The sequence below is a fragment of the Panthera onca genome, chromosome C2, assembly GCF_046562875.1.
Source record: "Panthera onca isolate mPanOnc1 chromosome C2, mPanOnc1 haplotype 2, whole genome shotgun sequence".
Taxonomy (NCBI): Eukaryota; Metazoa; Chordata; class Mammalia; order Carnivora; family Felidae; genus Panthera; species Panthera onca.
The window spans coordinates 71,931,346-71,952,557 of record NC_138347.1 but is presented as its reverse complement, the minus strand read 5'-3'; the positions used below and the strand labels follow the sequence as shown (position 1 = coordinate 71,952,557).

The 21,212-nt window shown below is 39.8% G+C and overlaps 1 protein-coding gene and 1 long non-coding RNA gene across 3 annotated transcripts in view; one reads left to right on the top strand and one right to left on the bottom strand.

Annotated features, from left to right (window-relative positions):
* Window positions 1–307: 307 nt before the first annotated feature.
* Window positions 308–798, bottom strand: LOC132683573 (uncharacterized). The gene is made up of 2 exons (XR_009612291.3): window positions 623–798; window positions 308–537 (listed from the first exon to the last, which is right to left on the bottom strand). It is a non-coding gene; the product is annotated as an uncharacterized LOC132683573 (long non-coding RNA).
* UBXN7 (UBX domain protein 7) overlaps window positions 767–21,212 on the top strand; it is a 59,561-nt gene continuing 39,115 nt past the window's right edge. The window contains exons 1-2 of one of the 2 annotated variants that reach the window (XM_060639638.3): window positions 767–1,018; window positions 20,184–20,331. In XM_060639638.3, coding sequence (XP_060495621.2) covers window positions 856–1,018; window positions 20,184–20,331 — 311 coding nt within the window. In that variant the 5' untranslated portion in view covers window positions 767–855. The remainder of the gene's footprint in view (window positions 1,019–20,183; window positions 20,332–21,212) is intronic. The other variant, XM_060639637.3, reaches the window with a different exon arrangement.

The following is a 21,212-nucleotide window of genomic DNA, read 5'->3' as shown; positions in this document are numbered from 1 at the left end:
GGCATCCCTATAATTGTTTTAAAAATATAATATACTAATATTATCTTTGTTTGAAAACAAAGGATAAAAAGCCCTCAAAGTCTCTTTTTGCCATCCCCCCCCCCCCCCATTGCTCCCTTCTCTAGGGGTAACCAGTAACGTTTTGTGTACAACTTTCCAGTGCCCTTTCTATACATATACACATATAGTGTGTATACATATACACGTTTTCTTTTTACATAAATGACACCTCTTCGTTTTATAGGCCAGGAAACTAAGTGAAATCTTGAGGGGAGGCATGGATTGACGAATGTATTGAAGGAAAGTGGACTGGACAATCATTTATTTAAATCTACTATATGTCAGACTGTTGCGTCCAGTGCTTTATTGGCACAGAAGGGTTCTGGGATTTTACTTCTGTTGGATGGATCGTCGCACCAGGTTAGCCAAACAATTAGTTTAAAGGTTGGCAAGCAGGTGCGAAAGTCGCTTCAATGCGATGAGGTAGGATTTGTATTTTGACAGGAGCTGCAGGAAACCTAGCAGAGGGCTGTAGAGCTGCAAAAAAAAGAAGGAAAAACTGTCAACGGCAGTTGGGTCTGTCAATAAACCTTGTGAAACTGAAACGCGAAGAGCCTACTACCTGCCGAGCCCTCAGCTTATTTCGGAAACCAGGAACAGATATCGCATCTGTGACACCGGCCTTAGAGCTTGGAGAGGAAGGCACCAGAGGTTGCAAGGAAGGATGCAGCCAGCAGGCAGCAACCGGGCAGCCAACCCGGAGAGCAGAGAGCGCTCCCGGACGGGCCTGGAAGTGCGCCTGCGCTGACCGCCGCGGGGGGGCGGGGCGGGAGGGGCGGAGTTTGGGGGCGGTCAATGAGCCTGCGCAAACCGCGCGGCGAGGTGGGGGAGGGCGGTCCGTGTGTGTCTGTGTTGTTGTTCGGCGGCAGCGGCGGCGGCGGTAAGATGGCTGCCCACGGGGGCTCCGCGGCGTCCTCGGCGCTGAAGGGGTTAATTCAGCAGTTCACCGCCATCACCGGTAAGAGACGCGGTTACCGGAAGGTGGAGAGTGGGGTCTGGAGCGGACCGCCGTTCCGCCCTGGGCTTCCCCTTACCTTCATGCATTTCTCCCTCGGGCTTTACCCATAGCTCCCGTCCTCCCTTCTGAGGAAGAGGCGACGACGGCGTCGGGTCTCCGGGTTCAGGCGGGAGACAGCCCCCCCGCGTACCCCATGCCTTGTTCTCGGTCTCTTCGCAGTGTGGAGGGAGACACCCCCACCCCCCTACCACCCCCCCTTGTCAGCTAAGACCCGGGGAATGGGCCGATCCCATCCGCCCCCGCCGGTCCGGGGACCTGGGGGCGGGAGAGGTGGGGGGCCGCACCCGGGCCACCGCCCTCCTCCTTCTTCATCATCTTCTCTTCTCTGTGCAGCCCTGGGGTGCAGTGCATCTTCTCACCTCCTTTTTCCATTCTTCCTTGGTCAGGTCATTCTCCCTTAGTCCCTGGCCTGCCCTTCCCCTTTCTGGGCCCCTCAGAGCCATCGCCGTGGCCCTGGCGTGCTCGGGCCCTCCCGCCTTAACGGCGAGGATGGTGGCTTCGACAGCGCCTTTACCGATCCTGGGGGATAGGCCGCTGTAAAGAGGGGTGCTGAGGAGTACCTTCAAGACAGAGGTTTAAAGAAAAAGAATGAGGGGGAGCCCCCCCTCCCCCTCCAACCTTAAGAGGGAAGGCCTGGAGGAATCCTGGGTGGCGTTTCCCACCTCCCCATAATAAAATCATAAAGACTGGGACGATGGCGCCGGATCCTCCTGCTGATAAAATAGGGATGGCGGCAGAAACTTCTTGGAGAGAAAGTCAGTTTCTGGGTGTCAGTATTCCCCAAGCCCCCAGTTATTCTTTTTCTTTGGACCCCTGCGAAGGGCACACGCAGATCCTCTTACCGCCTGGAGGAAAGGCCCTAAGCCATTCTATGAATTCTCTATGCCTTGTTTCCCTCTGATGGTGCTGAACTTTTTTTGCATGAGTTATTAGAGGGCGGAGCAAATGATGAAGTTCTCTGTGGAGTGATTTGAGAGAAGAGTACTCCATGTGCCTGAGTGTAATTTTGCCGTTCTAGTTTGTCATTTTGGAAGGAGGTTAGAATGTTAGTTCCCTCCCTGAGCAGATCTATACTTTATCTGGTTATTTGTTAGGTGCAGACAATGTTTCTACTGTTAATGCACCTAGAGTTTGACGTATAAGATCTGGTTAAGTAAAATTTTATATGGTTCTAACCAGACAGATTGTATGCAGGTTGCCGTTTTACAGTTTAAAGCTAGTTTTATCTTTTGCTCTGCAGTGACAACTAGATGTTTCATACATTATCTAGCTGGTGGGCATGAAACGTTACATCAAAATTGGTAAAGTAAGATTTGTAATAAAATTGGGATGAGGAATGGAATGATCATCTTTTCTTAATGTTTTAAAACTTTTGTGATTGGACTGTTAAAGATGTAATACACTTCCCAATGTCTAAGCTGATCACAGTTATTGGGAAAATTAGAAAATTATTGTGTATATAAGTTAATGTTGCAGCATTATGTTTTCATAGAAAAATCTTCGTAGTGAGTCAGATATGGAAGTAATTATTATTAATCTTTAGATTTTTATGGAGTTGATTTAAGATGCCACCTATTTAATTTCAGTTTTTTATGCTAATTACCACCACTTCGGGAACTCAGACTGTTTTTATAGTAACAACCACCCCTTCAGGAACTCAGAACCTCATGTTATTACTTCTAATGGAACTTTTTGGGACAAAACCCAAAGTGTGGTGAGATAAAATGGCTCACTTATTTGCTTTAAATCTGTTTCTGTTTGCTAGCCCACATGGCTTATTTCTTGGTCACAGGCCTTTCTATTCCTGAATTATGTTGGAGATCCTTAGTAAACAGAGTATCTGGAAGTCTGCAGAAGGGAAAATATCTTAGATTGTCCTTGATGTATTATGAATCTCTATTAATAATTTTGGTTTTTTTTTTTTACAAGAGAGTAATTAACTGTTAGAAACACATGATTGACCCCTTTAGTCTTTTTCACATTTCTATTTTACTTTATTTTATTTTATTTTATTTTAGTGGGCTCTGCCCTTAATGTGGGGCTCAAACTCATGACCCTCAGATCAAGCTCTATTGACTGAGCCAGCCAGGCGCCGCCTTTTCGATATATTTTAAAAAAATAGTTTGGGGTTTTGTTCACATATATTTTAAATTGTAGTATTTATGACAAAAGGGTATTTGATATTTTTTCATTGCTGAATGAATTAAACTGACCTTAAGAGCTTATGCTCTGATTTCAGAAAGATTTTACTTATCTGGATGCTCAACATTCTGGTTAAAGCAATATATTTTCAAAAATGTGAGCCTTACCTTTCCTGTGGCATTTAGAAATAGAAAACTGAAAGAATTTTAAGTCTTATTTCTTACTAAGAAGAACAAATGTATATGATATATGGGTATGAAATAATGACTCTGAATTTTTTTTTCTCTGAGTTTAGTTGACACACGTTATATTAGCGTCGGGTGTAATGACTGGTTTTTATTTTATTTTATTTTATTTTATTTTATTTTATTTTATTTTATTTTATTTTTTAAATATATGAAATTTATTGTCAAATTGGTTTCCATACAACACCCAGTGCTCATCCCAAAAGAAGCCCTCTTCAATACCCATCACCCACCCTCCCCTCCCTCCCACCCCCCATCAACCCTCAGTTTGTTCTGTTTTTAGTATTTTGTTTTATTTTTAAAATTTGTATTTATTTTTAAATAGGCTCCATACCCAACTCGGGGCTTGAACTCGTGACCCTGAGATTAAGGGTCACATGCTTTACCAACTGAGCCTGCCAGGCACCCTGACTCTGACTTTTTAAAAAAAATATATTAAAAAAAATCACACACACAGGGTGCCTGGGTGGCTTAGTTGGTTAAGTGTCCGACTTCAGCTCAGGTCGAGCCCCACATTGGGCTCTGTGCTGACAGTGTGGAGTCTGGAACCTGCTTCAGATTCTGTGTCTTCCTCTCTCTCTCTCTCTCTCTCTGCCCCTCCCCCACTCATGCTCTGTCTCTCTCAAAAATAAACACTAAAAAAATTCAAAATCACACACACACAAAAAATCACAACATGAAATGATTTTGAAAGAGGTTAAAGCTAATCTCTCACAGCAGCATTATTATTTATTTACATATTAACTTCCAAATCTTGTTTGCATACTTTTATTTTTACTTTTTCTTATTTTTATATTGTAGATCATAGTATACATAATTTAGAATTGTAAGATTTTCAATTAATATTACATCATAAACATTTTTTCTGTGATCAAACTCTGATAACCAAGTAGCCAAGGGAAGTGATAGTCTTTGAAAATAATCAACATTGAGAAACTATATACCTTTACCATTGATGATGTTGGAATCATTTGAAGCTGCATAGAAAACCAGTCCTGTTACTTTATAGTCTACTACATTTTGCAGTATTATTCAGTTTGATCTCTCTTGATATTCATCATAGTTGGGTTTGAATGACAGCTGACTGCTTTCAAAAGTCACATTAGTCCTCAAAACATGAGGAAGGAATGTGCTGCTAGATCTGAAGGTAAATCTGAAAGAACAATAAAAAAATTATTTAAGTAATTTCTATACCCAACATGGCCCGCCCCCCCGCCCCCCCCCCGCATGCCCTCCAAAAGAACAACTTTTAAAAATGTTTTGAACTGGGGCGCCTGGCTGGCTTAGTCATAAGTGTGTGTGACTCTTGATCTCAGGGTCATGAGTTCGAGCCCCATGTTGGGTATAGAAATTACTTAAATGAATAAATAAAAACTTTTTTTAAAAAGGACTAAAATTTAAATAAATAAATAAATAATTATTAAAAAAATGTTTTGAACCATGGCAGTATCCCATTAACACCAGCTTAGGCTAACATTCAGGCACACATAGACAAAATGCACAGATGTAATCAGAATAATTTCATTAGATGAAGGATACGTAGATGCTATAGAATTGGTGAAGAAATAAACAGGCAATAGAAGGTAAGGACAAACTGTGAGGGAGTAGAAAGTGGAGGCTGAGAGAGTACAAAAGGTTGTTAGGATAGAATTCTGTAAAGTTTTGTGCATAGTAGGCATTCACATACTTAATTAAATTTATATACTTTTTTATTTTAGAGAGAGAGAGAGAGAGCGCACAAGTGGGGGAGAAGAGCAGAGAAAGAGAGAGGGAGAGAATCTTAAGCAGGCTCCATGCTCAGCACAGAGACTGACAGGGGGCATGGGGGGGAGGTGAGGGGGGCTCTATCTCACGACTCTGAGATCATGACCTGAGCTGAAATCAAGAGTTGGATGCTCAACCGGCTGAGCCACCCTTGTGCTCCACTTAATGAAACTGTAGAATCTCAGTTATAGAAGAGACCTTAGTTTAATCTCTCTCTAAAATTGTTGAATGAATGCATATTAGTTACAGAAATTAGAAAACTGATGTGTGTAGTATTTGGCTTTTGGCTAATTTCTATACATACTCTTTTCTACAATTTATTTCTCTTTGGTTAATATTAAAATGTGTTTCTCTGTCAGGAACGGTGGTTGTAAGTGTTCTAGATATCAAGAGACAGCTCTTGGAATTTTAAAAACTATTTCAGAAGGTGATTATGTTTGAGCAGAAGTTAGAGAGGCAATAAATTTTGAGTTGTGGGGGCACCTGGGTGGCTCAGTTGATTAAGTGTCTGACTTTGGCTCAGGTTATGATCTTGCGGTTCGTGAGTTCAAGTCCCATGTAAGGCTCTGTGCTGACAGCTCAGAGCCTGGAGCCTGCTTTGGATTATGCGTCTCCCTCTCTCTCTTTGCTTCCCCACTCACATTCTCTCTCTCTCAAAAATGAATAAACATTTAAAAAAAAAAAAAAAAAAGAAGTAGTAGTGTCTTTGGGCACCTGGGTGGCTCAGTCGGTTGAGCGTCAGACTTTGGCTCAGGTCATGGTCTCACAGTTCGGGAGTTTGAGCCCCGTGTCAGGCTCCATGCTGACAGCTCAGTGCCTGGAGCTTGCTTTGGATTCTGTGTCCCTCTCCCCCTGCCCCTCCACTGCTCACACTCTGTTTCTCTGTCTCTCAAAAATAAATAAAACATTAGATGAAAATAAAAAAAAATAAATTTTGAGTTGTGAATGGAATCTTACTAATAAACTTAATATGATAGACTGCTGTGTGCCAGGCATGGTTCAGATCTGGGGGATACTACTGTGAGCAAGACAAGGTGTCTATGCTCAAAAAGCATAAAAGTTAATGAGAATACAGACACAAATAGGTGTTACAATACAGTTGGAGCATGGTAGGGAGCTATTATGGGAGCACAAAACATGGAGGTAAAGAAAGGCTTCCTAGAAGAAATAAGTTTTTAGCTAAACCTAGAGGAGAGATGTTTCTGGCAGGAGGAACATGTACAAAGGCCTGAAGGAGGAAGGGCAGAAAGAGAGAGGGACAGATATATACATATACAGAGACAAGAAAGGAGAGACAGTGGGTTTAGGGAATTGATAATTCCAAATGAATAGGGCATAGCTAGTGGGAGATGCAGTAAATTGAGCTGAAGAGATAAGAGGGCAGGTGCCAGATTAGGAAAGGCCTGTAACCCATGTTAAGAAATCTTGGCTGTATTCCAAGTGTAGGGGGAGTCCATGAAAAATTTAATTGGAGGAGTGACATAACCAGATTTTGGTTTTTTGTTTTTGTTTTTGTTTTTGGAAAAAGAGCTACTTGCCTATAGTGGAGAAGGGGTAGGCATAGAGATGAGTAGAAGACTGTTGCATTAATCCAAGGAAGATACTGGTGTCTTGAAATAAGGTTGTGGCAGAGAAGTGGAAGATAAGGGAAGAAAGATGGGAAAAAGTCACAGGAGTCAGAATGAAGTTTAGGATTCTGTCTCAGACATCTAGGTATATAAAGGTGCTATTTGTGAATGTTACGGGATAGTAGGAAAGGTTTGGGGAGAAGATGATTAGTTCGGTTTTAGATAGACTTACAAGTAGAGCTGTTCAATAAGCAAATGAATATTGGTCTGGAAAGAGAAGAGACATCTGAGGAGTCATAGTGATGGCGGTTGAAGCTATTAAAAGTAGATAGCTTCTTGCAGGGGAGAGTGTACTGTGAGGAAACAGTAGGCTCCAGGACCCAAAGTTGAAGGAACACTTACTCTGACGCACTGCAAAGGAAAAAGTACAGAGAAGACTCCAAAGAAACCAAAGGTATAGGAGGAAAACCAGGAGAATGTGATGGTGCTTCCAACATTAGGAGTATGGAAGTAACTCGTATTATGTAGGCATTTGAGGAAACCAAAAATCATTTAACATTCATAGTTTTTGTTTTTGTTGTTTTTTTTTGGGGGGGGTCAGGGCTGGAAGATATATTAAAAACCATCTTGACCCATTTCTGAATTTATCAAATGAAAGTAAAGTGACTTGGGGTTATATGTCTAGGTCAGTGCTCCTCAAACTTACTTGGAGGAAAGGACCTTTTTTTAAAAATTTCCAATCTTTGTGTACCAGCACTTTTATAAAATACAATAAAAATTAATGGCTTCGAAAATGAAATAAAAATAAAAACACATACAAAATATAAGCCCAAATTCTTTCCAAAATTAAGTACAATTTGCATGCAGTACAATCTGCCCTTTTTAGTGTGTGGTTATAAGTTTTGATAAGTGTGTACAATTCTGTAACCACAGTGAAGATGCAAAACAATTCTGTCATCCTCAGAAAATTTCTCCTGCCCCTTTGTAGTCAACCCTTCCCCCCACCTGTAGCCTAATCTTTTTGTCTGTTGTTTTTCTTTTCTAGAGTGTAATATAAATGGAATCACATTATGTAGCCTTTTGAGTCTGGCTTCTTTTCACTTAGCATTTGAAATTCATTCATATCATTGTGGTATGCGTAGTTCCTGCCCCTTTTTTTTGGTGAATAGTATACCATTGAATGAATGTACTACAATTTGTTTATCCATTCATTAAGTAAATGGGTAATTGTGTTGTTTCCAGTTTGGGAGATTATAAATAAAGCTGCTAAAAACATTAGTGTACAATGTGTGAATGTAAGTTTTTGTTTCTCTTGGATAAATACCTAGAGTGGGATTATTGGATTATGTGATAGGTGTATAACTTTAAGAAATTGCCAGTTTTCCAAGGTCATGATTACAATTCTGCATTCCCATCAGTAATATATGAGAGTTCAGTTACCCATTTGGTAGTTTTAATTTTTTGTAGTCATTTTAATAGGTGTATAATAGTATAGTATTGTGGTTTTAATTTGAATTTCCCTAGTGACTAATGATACTGGGCATTTTTTCATATGATAATTTGCCATCCATAAATTTTTCAAGCCTGAACTTTTAATTCCACAGACATAAAATTACTCTATCAAATTGTCATAAAAATTTCTAAATGCTTGCACTGGAATTTCTGTTTTAATCTTGTCATGGACTAGAGATAGCTGGTGTGAAGCCCACACTTTGAGTAGCACTGGTCTTAGATAATGGCAGAACAAGGACTAGAATTCTGGTGTCTTTACTCCTAGGCCCATGCATTTTTCACCATATCACTACTACTACCTCACTCTACTTCCTTTTTGTTGATCCAACAAAAATTATCTTTGTTTATCTGTCCCGAACCTAATCATTTCATTCCTCTTATACTCAGTAAATTTAGTTTTCTGGGTATAAAGGTTTTTGTAATGCTTTCTATTCCTGAATGCTTAAGAACTTCAGGATGGGATACTGATGAGACACCGTATTTCTTGCAACTATCACCCACTCCCGTTTCCTAGGTGGACAGTCTAGCTTATTTTGTTATTATTTCTGGGGGACTGTAGAACCAAAAAGGAGTCTCTTTGTGTCTCTGTCATTTCTCTTCTCTATCCTTCTGGGATAAGAAGGGCTCTATAGAGGGATTCTTTCTTTTCTTTCTTTTTATCTGTCTCTATCTCTGTGACTGCTATACTTTGGCTCCTTGATAGTAGTGGAGAGACTGTCATTTTTTTGGCACTGGAAAGTAATGTAGAAAAGAGGCATAAGGGACTACTACAGTTTGAAGAATCTCTTGACTCTTCCAGCTGTAGTGGAGATGTGGACTGCGTTAGGGCTATTTCCCATATCATAACAGTAATGGAGAGAGTGTGAACTAAGAGGCCACAGCAAAGAAATGGGGACTGGTAAATTGTGTACCATAGGATGGGTTAAACAATGTACGTTGGTGCCATTAGTAAGCTTAAAATAGATAGAAGGAAGAAAAGATAGGGGTATAATAAAAAGAGTGTATGTAGTGAGAAACAATAGAGTGGGGCTCCTGCCATTGATTACAAATTGAATTTTTGTGTTCCCTCTGCCCCCCAACATTTCATATGTTGATATCCTAAACCCCCAGTGTGATGGTATCAGGAGGTGGGGGCCTTTGGAAAGTGATTAGGTCATGAGGATGGAGCTCTCATGAGGAGGACTAGTATCCTTAAAAAAGATACCCCAGGAGGGGTGCCTGGGTGGCTCAGTTGGTTAAGTGTCTGACTTCGGCTCAGGTCATGATCTCACGGTTCGTGGGTTTGAACCTCTGCATCGGGCTCTGTGCTGACAGCTCAGAGTCTGGAGCCTGCTTCAGAGTCTCTGTCTCCCTCTCTCTCTGTCCCTCCCCCGCTTATGATCTGTCTCTCTCTCTCAAAATAAATAAACATTTAAAAAAAAGAGACCTCAGGAAGCCTTCTTGCCCCTACTGTGAGGACATAGTAAGGAGACAACAGTTTTTGTTTTTGTTTTTTTATATATGTTTTCTAAAAAGTTATGTATTTTAGAGTTTATTTATTTTGAGAGAGAGAGAGAGCAAGCGAGTGTGTGAGTCAGGGAGGGGCAAAGAGAGGGGGAGAGAGAGATCCCAAGCAAGCTCTGTGCCATCAGCACGGAGCCCGACACAGGGCTCAATTCCACAAACTGAGATCATGACCCAAGCTGAAATCAGGAGTCAGATGCTTAACCAACTAAGCCACTCGAGTGCCCCCAATTTCTTTTATTTTTTAAAGTTATCTTTACACCCAGCATGGGGCTCAAACTCACAACCCTCAGATCAAGAGTTGCATGCTCTACCAACTCAGCTGGGTACCCCAAGGTAGCTGTCTTTTTTTTTTTTTTTTTTTTTAAGTTTATTTATTTTTGAGACAGAGAGAGACAGAGCATGAACGGGGGAGGGTCAGAGAGAGGGAGACACAGAATCCGAAACAGGCTCCAGGCTCTGAGCTGTCAGCACAGAGCCCGACGCGGGGCTCGAACTCACGGACCGCGAGATCGTGACCTGAGCCGAAGTCGGCCGCTTAACCGACTGAGCCACCCAGGCGCCCCAAGGTAGCTGTCTTTGAACCAGGAAGCGGACCTGTACCCCACACCAAATCTTCTGGGGCCTTCATCTTGGACTTCCCAGCCTCCAGAACTGTGAGACATAAATGTTGTTTAAGCCACCCAGTCAATGGTATTTTTGTTATAGCAACCCAAACACACTAAGATGCAAGGTTAGATTAAGCTATCCTGTTGCTATCTATAATACTGAGACTTCAAAATAAGCCTATTTAAACAATTATACAGATAATATAAATCTGCAAACTTGTGGGGTGCCTGGGTGGTGCAGTCAGTTAAATGTCTGACTCTTGATTTTGGCTCAGGTCATGATCTCATGGTTTGTGAAGTTGAACCCTGTGTTGGGCTCTGCGCTGACAGCACAGAGCCTGCTTGGGATTCATATATTCTCTCTCTCTCTCTCTCTCTCTCTCTCTCTCAATAAACTTAAAAAAAAAAAAAAACAAATCTGCAAACTTGCGTTATTAGTTCCCCTTCCCTTTAAAAAAGGTATGTTTTTATTCTGAATGTAATAAGCTTCACATTTTTTATAGCTGACCCATCAAAAATAGTTATTATCTCTGAATATATGGGTAAAACTTGCAACTTTATTAAACTTGTTGACTACTGTTTCTTTCCCCTATGTATCATTTAGTCCTCCATACTTTTCCTCTGCCTTCTCAGTTAACCTTCACTTCTTCGTATTCTTCTGTTTAATTCAGTGGGAGTGTTACTGGCATTTTGGCTGGGACAATTTTTTATTGTATAGGATTGTTCCATCTGTTGCAGAAGATTTGGCATTTGTATTCGTTTTCAGTGGCTGCTGTAACAAATTACCACAAACTGCATGGTTTAACACACATTTATTCTCTTACAGTTCTGGAGGTGGTAAGTCTGAAATGAAGGTGTGAGCAGTCTTTGGGGAAGGGGAGGCATTTTTCAATATGCTATAACATCCCTGGCTTCTCTCCACTAAATGCCAGTAGTGCTCCCCCAGCCTCCAGTCATGAAACACCAAAAATGGTCTCTCACATTACTAAATACCTCTACTACTTCCCAACATAAAGAACCACTGGAACCTTTAATTATCTCTCTGTTGTCTTCTGTTTCTAAAATGATACACTAAATGATACAAGTGATACACCAAGAATGATTATAGGAGCAAGATGACTCAGATAATTTGGCTTTATTTCAGAAAGTGAATGGTGTACTTTGTTTCTTTGGTCCCTCTCTAATACTACCTTCTTCAGTCTTGCCAGGATTTAGCATGTACTTCCTTTAAAAAATAAATATTCATGGGTAGAGGCCCCTCTTTTTTTTTTTTTTTTTTTTTGAAACACTCTTACAGGTCACTATCCTGACAAGCTCCAGTGATGCAGGTTGTCCTGTCAGATTGTCAGCAGAGATATGATAGGGCCATCTCTGGGATATGCTGCCTACAGCTTAGATTCTAACATCAAATGGTTAAGTAAGGATTATAAATAGGATGGCAATTCTAGGCCTCAAGTGTTGATACCATCTGCCCCTAAAATATCACAGTTATATTTCCTTTATTAGGGCTTTATTTTTGTGTTTTAAAGTCACTCCCTTTAAGAATGACTTTAAAGAATTCCCTTTAGAAGCCCTTTTAATAAAGTTCAATAAACCTATGGACCTAGGAGATTTTGGAATACTTACCTATACTTTTATTAAGTTTTCTGTTGTTTCTATATCAGCTCCTGATGCTTCTCAGTCATACTAGAATGCTGCATAGTTATAAATTTCTTTTTTTTTTTTTTTAATGTTTTTATTCACTTTTAAGAGAGCGTGGGGTGGGGGGGGGCGCAGGGAGGGGCAGAGAGAGAGGGAGACACAGACTCCGAACAGGCTGCAGACTCCAGGCTCCAAGCTGTCAGCATAGAGCCCAATGTGAGGCTCGAACCCACGGGCCGTGAGATCATGACCTGAGCCAAAGTCAGGCGCTTAACCAACTGAGCCATCCAGGTGCCCCATGTTATAAATTTCTTTAAAGCAGATCTCTTTTGGTATTGTTTCATTCTTTATAACATTCACTTTTTCTAGAGTGATAGTTCTTATTTTACTCCTGCTTTAAAAAAAATGAGTGTTTAACATGAGTGAAGTACATGTTCATACATCAGATGAATGAGGGAAAGAAAACTGTGAGATTTCTTACTCTGCCTGCCTGTTTGCCAATAAAGAACTGTGCCAAGTTCTTTAATGTGAATTTTCTTTTTTTCTAATGTTTTTATTTATTTTTTGAGAGAGAAAGAGAGCAGAAGCGGAGGAGGGGCAAAGAGAGAGGGGGACAGAGGATGTGAACCAGGCTTTGCACTGACAGGCTGACAGCAGCAAGCCCACCTGGGGTTCGAACTCATGAACCGTGAGATCGTGACCTGAGGTAAAATCACATACTCAACCGACTGAACCACCCAGGTGCCCTTCTGTGAATTTTCTTAATCTACACAAGTATTTCATGAAGTTGATAATATCTTCATTTTATAACTGAGGAAACTGAGAGCTAGAGAAATTAGTAACTAGATCAAAGTCCTATAACTAGTGAATGAAAGAACTAGAAGTCAAATTCAGGTTTATCTGAGTAGTATCTAGGCTCTTAATATCTATATTATACTCCCTAGCCTGAGAACTAAAGGGAATATGAAAAATGTTATTCTCAGGGTGCCTGGGTGGCTCGGTTGGTTGGGTGGCCAACTCTTGATTTTGGCTCAGGTCACGATCTCATGGTTTGTGGGATCAAGCCCTTTATCGGGCTCCATGCTGGCAGCACAGAGCCTGCTTAGGATTCTCTCTCTCTCTGCCCTTCCCCTGTTTGGGTATGTGTATGTGCGTGTTTTCTCTCTCTCTCTCTCTCTCTCTCTCTCTCTCTCTCTCTCAAGATAAGCAAATAAACTTAAAAAAAAAAATGTTATTCTCTAGGACTGGCCAGAGGAAAAATTTTGGTAACTTTATTACAGCTGTTTGGTGTCTCTGTCTCCAGGTACCGAGTATCTTATTCCCATCCCTATGTGGCACTTCATGTAGACCTTTCTTAGCTCTCCTCCAAAAGGTACCTGGGATGCTAAAGCTACTTATATCTCTTTTTTCCTGACCCAGCTTCCTGAAGGTGTCTTAACCTTCATCTCTTAGTGAGTTTTAGGGAGAAGCAATATGATTGAATTAATTCACATTGTAAAATAATTGATACATCCTTAATTGTTGAGTAGGTGTTTATCATTTTAAAAAGCATGTTTGTAATCTCTTACTTAGGTGGTTGCATTTTAGGCAGCATAATAAAGTAAAAGAAAAATTTAGGCACCTATGAAAAGACTTTTAGGATAGGCAGACCATATTGTTGACAGGCTAGCTTACTTGAGGATTGGCTTTACAAGTTCCCAATTTTAACAGCATCTTTTATTTTACTTCACAGCCCACAAATTCTCCAAAGGATTCCCATGTCATTGGCGTTGGAGTTGTGATAGCTGGAGGGTGGTGGAGAGGATGGCAACTATTTGTATGCAGTGGTCATTTTTAAGTTGAATTTCCTTATGAACACATTTCAGAAGGGGTGAAAGCAGCGAGCATTGGTTGGGTTATGGTAGAGGGAGTTTCACTCCCCCACCAACAAGTTCTTTGTGCTTTTTATGGTGCTTTAGTTTGTTGTGAGCACCTAGAAAGACAGGAGCCAAAAATGATATGAACTCAGCCATTTTGTTCTCTGAAAAGGAAAAGATTAGTAGATAATGTAACAGTTCATGCATCTCTTTGCTAGAATAAGCAGCCAGAGGAGTCTACTTGTAGGAACCTTTTAACTTTTAGAAGTTCCTGCGTAAGTAAGTAAATTAAAATGGAGTACAATAGATACTGAACTTATAGGCTAGCATTTAAGAAGTATAACTAATACAACACACTATAACTGGACATAATGGAAAAATATAAGGAAGGCACTAAAACAAAGCCTTGGGTTTTATGAGAAATATGGAAGCACATGAGTCTTGAAATTGTTCATCAGATTTGTGCTGGGTTTGCCCTGAGATTAGCTAATGTAAGGTTGGCTATTGGGATATTTGAACTCCTCCTTCCCCTCAAAAAGTTGCATTTGTTTGTGTTTTGAAATTTCATTTTTTAAAAGTGTGCTTATTAATTGGTGAGAAGGTAAATTTGTACATACTAGAACTGGAGAATTTCTAGTTCAGCTTGATTGGGAACTTAGGGAGAGGTAACGGGTATGAGAAAGTGAGAACTGGGCAAGTTCAGTGAGTTTTTAAAGTTTGCAAGGTAGGAAAGCTAACAGAGACAAGGATAGAGATTGAGACTGAATGGAAAAGTGTCTATTTGTATCTACTTCAGGGAGAGGAGGGGTGGGAGGGTCCAAAACTTATCAGAAAGGTCATTATTTGGTGTGTTTCTAAGAAAAATGAAGGGACTCATTTGATGATATCACTATCCATATTATGCAAAGAAAAGTACCACCAAGGGCTCTGCTAGATAGGATATACCACCTGTGTGGCTGGAGGGAATAGTATAGGGTGAGAGAGAGAGTGGAGGGGTATCATTTGAAAGCAGTAATAAATAAGTGCCAAATCTTTTTTTTTTTTTTCAGTTTATTTATTTTGAGAGAGCATGAGCAGAGGAGAGGCAGAGAGAGAGGGAGACAGAGAATCCCAAGCAGGCTGCACGTTGTCAGTGCAGAGCCTGATGCAGGGCTGAAAATCATGAACCATGAGATCATGACCTGAGCCAAAACCAGGAGTCGGACACTTAACCAACTGAGCCACCCAGGCATCCCAACAAGGACCAGATCTTAATGGCAGCTTGAGAGAGATGAAAACTTCCAGTCAGCAGTGCAGAACTGTTGATACAGAGGAAGACAATCAAATTTACATTATTTTGCAGTGTAGAAGGTGTATCAAAGGGAGCATGACAAAGAGCAGAGAGATGTACTAGTTCACGTAAGAGGTGAAGGCTTGAACTAAGATTATAGCAATAGACACAGAGTGAACAGGATGGTTAGGAGTGGTGTCAATTATATGGAACCTGTAGGGGTTTTCGGTTGACTGATGGGATGTTTGCAGTAGAAGGAGAGAGAAGGGTTGGAAGTTTCTTAAGTTTGAATAATATATGAAGCCTTTTTAAAGGAAAAAGCGTCCCTGCCTCTGTGTAACTAAAATGACCATATATATATACCCAGATATATGGCAAACCCCAAATGAAAGGCTATCCTCTATTTGTCTAATTTCAAGAGAGATTTGTTGCTGACATAAATATGTAAGTTTCTGGAGATCTAAGTGAAATGGTCAGATGTTTTTTGTAATTTTTTTTTTACTGATTTAACATTAAATCCTAATATTATGTATTCATGTTTTTTTCACTTGTATTTCATGAAATTTTTTTTTTCATGTCTTAGTATTATTTTTTTTTTTTAAAGTAAACTCAACCCCCATCCTGGGGCTTGAACTCATGACCCTGAGTTCAAGAGTCACATGCTCTACCTATTGAGCCACCCATGAACCCTTCATGAAATAATTTTTCACTGGCATCCTAGGTATATGTCTTTGTCAGCTATCTGACAAAGTTATATCTGCTGTATCATCTGACAGATTTTTGGAACATGTGATTTTCACCTTACATTGTTTGAGGTTGAGCACTTTTAAAATTTGTATGTAATTCTCTCACTGGAAATTTAATCTTAACACATATCTTAAGTACCCGTTTGCTCTTTGTGATTTGCACAGTGTAACCATATTGCTTTATAAATGAAAATTAAAGCATAAACATATGCACACAGTATAAAATTCAGAGGATATGGAAGCATTGTTTTGGCTGAAGCCTGACCTTTCTATCTCTGGTGTATTAACTGGTGAGCTGAAGTACTGTGAGATAGTTCAAAGTCAGTTTGATATTAGACATTGATCTTATGGAAGCAAACACAATGCTAGGTGCTGGGGATACCAAGAGAGAAGCCAGTCCCTGTGTGGAAGAAGCTTCTACTCTTCTGAGGAGCCAGAAAGTAAACCAGTATAGGAATACTCTGAGGCTTAGTATATTCATGTACATACATAATAGAAGAGTGTCATAGAGATGGGAGTGGGGAGGTAGTGTAAAGAATGGGTAGCACACAAATTGGCAAAGTAACATTTAGGGTAATTCTTGAACATGGATGAACTAGATGAAGGTGAGATGAGGAGGATAAGGACATTCCAAGCATGTAATTCAGTATGACTGTACTGAATTGTGTAGGATAGGGAAGAGGAGAGGCAAAACCAGAGAGATGAGCTGAGGTTTGATCAGAATGGACTTTCCAGATCATGAGGGCTTTGGGATTTATACTGTATACTGTGGTGTCAGAGAGCCATTAAAGAGTTTTAAATAGGTGTGTGTGTGAGAGAAAGAGGGGAGGTGGGGGATGAGGGAGAGGGAGAGGAAGAATAAGAATCAGACTTGTATTTTGGAGCATAACCTCAGCAGCAAGGTGGAAGATAAGATGATGATCAATTAGGAGTCTATTGTAGTAATCCAGGTAAGAAATGTTATAGGCTTGATTTAAAGCCTTAGAAAGAAGAGTGGAGAAGAGAAAACAAATGAAAGATATTAAGAAGTAGAGTCAGTACTTCCATTGCCGGGCAGTAGGGGTAAACTAGAGAGATAACATGAATAACCCTCTTGCTGAGAAAAATCCTAAATGAAATGAGTATTTAAAATTTTTTTTCAAAATACGTCATTGGGTTGGTGAGAAAATAAGGAATACTCTGAGGCTACAAATGAAATGAAATTGGGAATGCACATGTTAGCTAGATTTAAAGCAAGCCTTCACCCTAGTGGAAACTGCCCAAATTGAATGGCTTTAAACTTCTCTTTTGATAGCCTCATAGGCCACAAGAAATGGGAAACAAAGCCTGTGACCTTCCTAAGGAAAGGAGTCTGAAAGGAGACCCTTCCCCTTAATGAAGCTGAGACTTTGTTTCAACCTTGGCAGTTGGAGAGTGGCAGGAGATATTGTCACTGAGAATTTATAATAAGGGTCTTTTATAGGGTCACATTTTCCATGTGGTCTTACCCAACTTAAGAATATATTTAGGGGCACCCGGGTGGCTCAGTCAAACATCTGATTTCAGCTCAGGTCATGATCTCACCATTCGTGGGTTCAAGCCCCATGTCGGGCTCTGTGCTGACAGCTCAGAACCTGAAGCCTGCTTCTGTTTCTGTGTCTCCCTCTTTCTCTGCCCCTCCCCGCTCATGCTGTCTTGCTCTCAAAAATAATAAACATTAACAAAAAATAAAAAGAATGTAGTTAAAGAGGCAATGCACCCCAATGTTTATAGCAGCACTATCAACAATAGCCAAAGTATGGAAAGAGCCCAAATGTCCATCAACTGATGTATGGATAAAGAAGATGTGATACACACACACACACACACACACACACACACACACACACACACCATGGAATATTACTCAGCAATGAAAAAGAATGAAATCTTGCCATTTGTAGCAACGTGGATGAAACTGGAGAGTATTACACTAAGTGAAATAAGTCAGTCGGAGAAAGTTACATGATTTCACTCACATGTGGAATTTGAGAAACTTAACAGATGACTATAGAGGAAGGGAAGGAAAAATAAGATACAGAGAGGGAAGCAAACCTTAAGAGGCTCTTAAATATAGAGAACAAACTGAGGGTTGATGGGGGTGGGGAAAATGGGTGATGGGCATTGAGGAGCGCACTTGTTGGGATGAGCATTGGGTGTGTATGTAAGTGATGAATCATGGGACTCTACTTCTGAAGCCAAGACTACACTGTATGTTAGCTAACTTGACAATAAAAAAACAAAACAAAACAAAAAAACTCACTATCAAATCACATCCTCTTAGGAGGAATTTATCTTCAACTACTACTTTAAAAATCCAAGGCACAAGAGATCACAGGGAAAAAAACCACAGAATGCACAAAAACCATGGCACAAGACAAGAACCACCAGAAACAGACAAGAACCAGCCGAAGTGAGATGATGACCTCTATAGACTGCAGAAAGTTTGTTTTTTCTTAGTAATTCCAATAAGTTTGGTCAATATGTTTGAAGAAATAAAAAGATTGAAATGTGAATATGAAGGGTCTCTGAAACATGGTAAGGCATATTAGGAAAAAAACAAAAACAGAACTCTAATTATAAAAAAGTAACTGAAATTAAAAAAAAAAAAAAAAACAGACTCGCACACCATAGAGTGAAGAGTTCTAACATATATCTTATTGGAGTTTCAGAAAGAAATAAGTGTGAATGAAGGAGTATGGTAATTGTTAAATAGAAATAGCTGAGAATTTTTCAGAATTGATCAAAGATAACATTCCTTAACATGGTAGAAGTGCAGTGAATCCCAAGGAGAAAAACAAAATCAGCCATGACAGACCAGAATGAAACTGCAGAAGACCAAAGACAGAAAAAAATCTTAAAAGCAACTAGAGAGGAACAACAGATTGCCATAAAAATGATTTTCTCTGGTCTAGCAACTGATTTCCCAGCAGCAACAACAGAAGCCGGAGGACATTGGAATGCTGTCTTTACTGAGAGAAAATAGCTATCAGCCTGAAAATAGAATATCCAAATAGAACCGTCTTTTAGGAATGACAGCAAAATAAAGATGTTTTCAGACCCAACACACACATACACACCCCCCAGAAGGAAATTATAAGGGACATGATTCTGGTAGAAGGAAAGTCATCCCAGATGGAAAACGTGAGATGCCTTTTTTTTTTTTTTTAATGTTTATTTAATTAGAGAGAGAGAGAGAACAGGGGAGGTGCAGAGAGAGACAGAGAGGGAGAATCCTAAGCAGGCAACATGCCGTCAGCCCACGGCACAATGCAGGGCTTGATCTCATGAACTGTGAGATAAGGAACCTGAGCCAAAATCAAGAGTCAGACACTTAACCAACTGAGAAACCTAGTTACCCCCTGAGATGCTTTTTAATGGTCACGAAATGTTCCAGCAAATAAATTCTACAATTTAGACTCTAGTACTATTGTATATTTATGTTTCCAAGTTTTCAGTACTGAAACAATTCTAGACATGTATATGGACGTGTTTATACATGTAGTATTTGATGTGGAATAAATAAAAGAATAGGTATTTTTTTTTACTAGAAAGCCCAAATTACTGGGTCAAAAAGGAAGGAGTACTTTTTGATACATGTAAAATTGTGTAAACATTTTTGTAAAGGGCTTTACCAGTTTATATCGCATCTAAGAGACTATGCTGGCTTTACTTTTACCAATAAATAAATGTGTGATAGGGCCAGTTTTAAACGATGAAGACTGACATTGCTTACCAGATTTTGACTTGGTTATATTATTGACAAAAATATCCCATCTCACTTCTCTCCGTTGTTACTAAAAAAAGGCTTTCTTTTTAATGGAAACAGAAATGCTAACTGACTGAAATCCATTCTAACAAAATATTTCTCATTTTCTAGAATGTAGTCTTTCATTTTTCTTTCTTTTTTTTTCAGTTTATTAATAAATATGTAGTTGGTCCATTTAAAGACATGCTTTATTTAGTGTGGTTTTATTGTAAAGGAAGACCACTATTTTAATGCTGTTAGTTTCTTTTCTAGCTTTGTATATTTACTAATCAGCCACCATTGTAAAAGTAAATAAGGTGGGTTTTTTTGTTTGTTTATTTGTTTTTTTTTTTTAAGTCATTCATTCTAAAAGGGAAAAAGTATTATTAGTTTGCTTGGGAATTCTGTATTCTAACATGAACTGAATATAATAAGAAGGTGTCTTTCTTTTTTTAACTTTTTCCCTCTCTTTTTGCTATTTCAGGTGCAAGTGAAAGTGTAGGGAAACATATGCTCGAAGCCTGCAACAATAATCTGGAGATGGCAGTTACTATGTTTTTGGATGGTGGAGGAATTGCTGAAGAGCCCAGTACCAGTTCAGCAAGTGTCTCCACAGTCAGACCTCACACAGAGTATGAATTTATTATTTATTGTTAGGAGCCACCCCTTGCCTAAATTGCGCAGTTGCATTTTTATCAGTTAGGTTAATTCTGTGGTTTTGAAAAAATTAAAAGTTCAAAGCATCTGAAAAAGTGTCATGTGGAAATTTTTATACTTATATACCTTAAATTCTCTAGAGCACAGTCATGTCTATTATTTAATCTTCAAAATAACCCTATAGGATGTCATTATTTATTTTATTATTATTTTTTTAACATTTATTCATCTTTGAGAGACAGAGAGAGACAGAGCGTGAGTGGGGGAGGGGCAGAGAGAGAGAGGCAGACACAGAATCTGAAGCAGGCTCCAGGATCTGAGCTCTCAGTACAGAGCCCGATGCAGGGCCCAAACCCACAGACCGCGGGATGATGACCTGAGCCGAAGTTGGACGCTCAACCAGCTGAGCCACCCAGGCACCCCCGTAATCTTCAAAAGAACCCTATAGGATAACATTATTATCCACATTTTACAGATGAGAAAGCAGAGGCATAGCCAATTTCCTAAGCTACACAGTAATTACTTCGCAGATATGGATGGAACTAAAGCCCACTACAGCTCAGATTTCCCAATTCTAGATTTACTTACATTGTTCCAGGAGAGTTTTGCATTGCCATGAAAATTTTTTGAAAAATAATTACAATCCTTTATACCTTAAAGATAGTTACATGTAGTTAATCATTAGAAGCACCTTTTTTTTTTTTTAACGTTTATTTATTTTTGAGACAGAGACAGAGCATGAACGGGGGAGGGGCAGAGAGAGAGGGAGACACAGAATCGGAAGCAGGCTCTGAGCCATCAGCCCAGAGCGCGACTCGGGGCTCGAACTCACGGACCGCGAAATCGTGACCTGTGT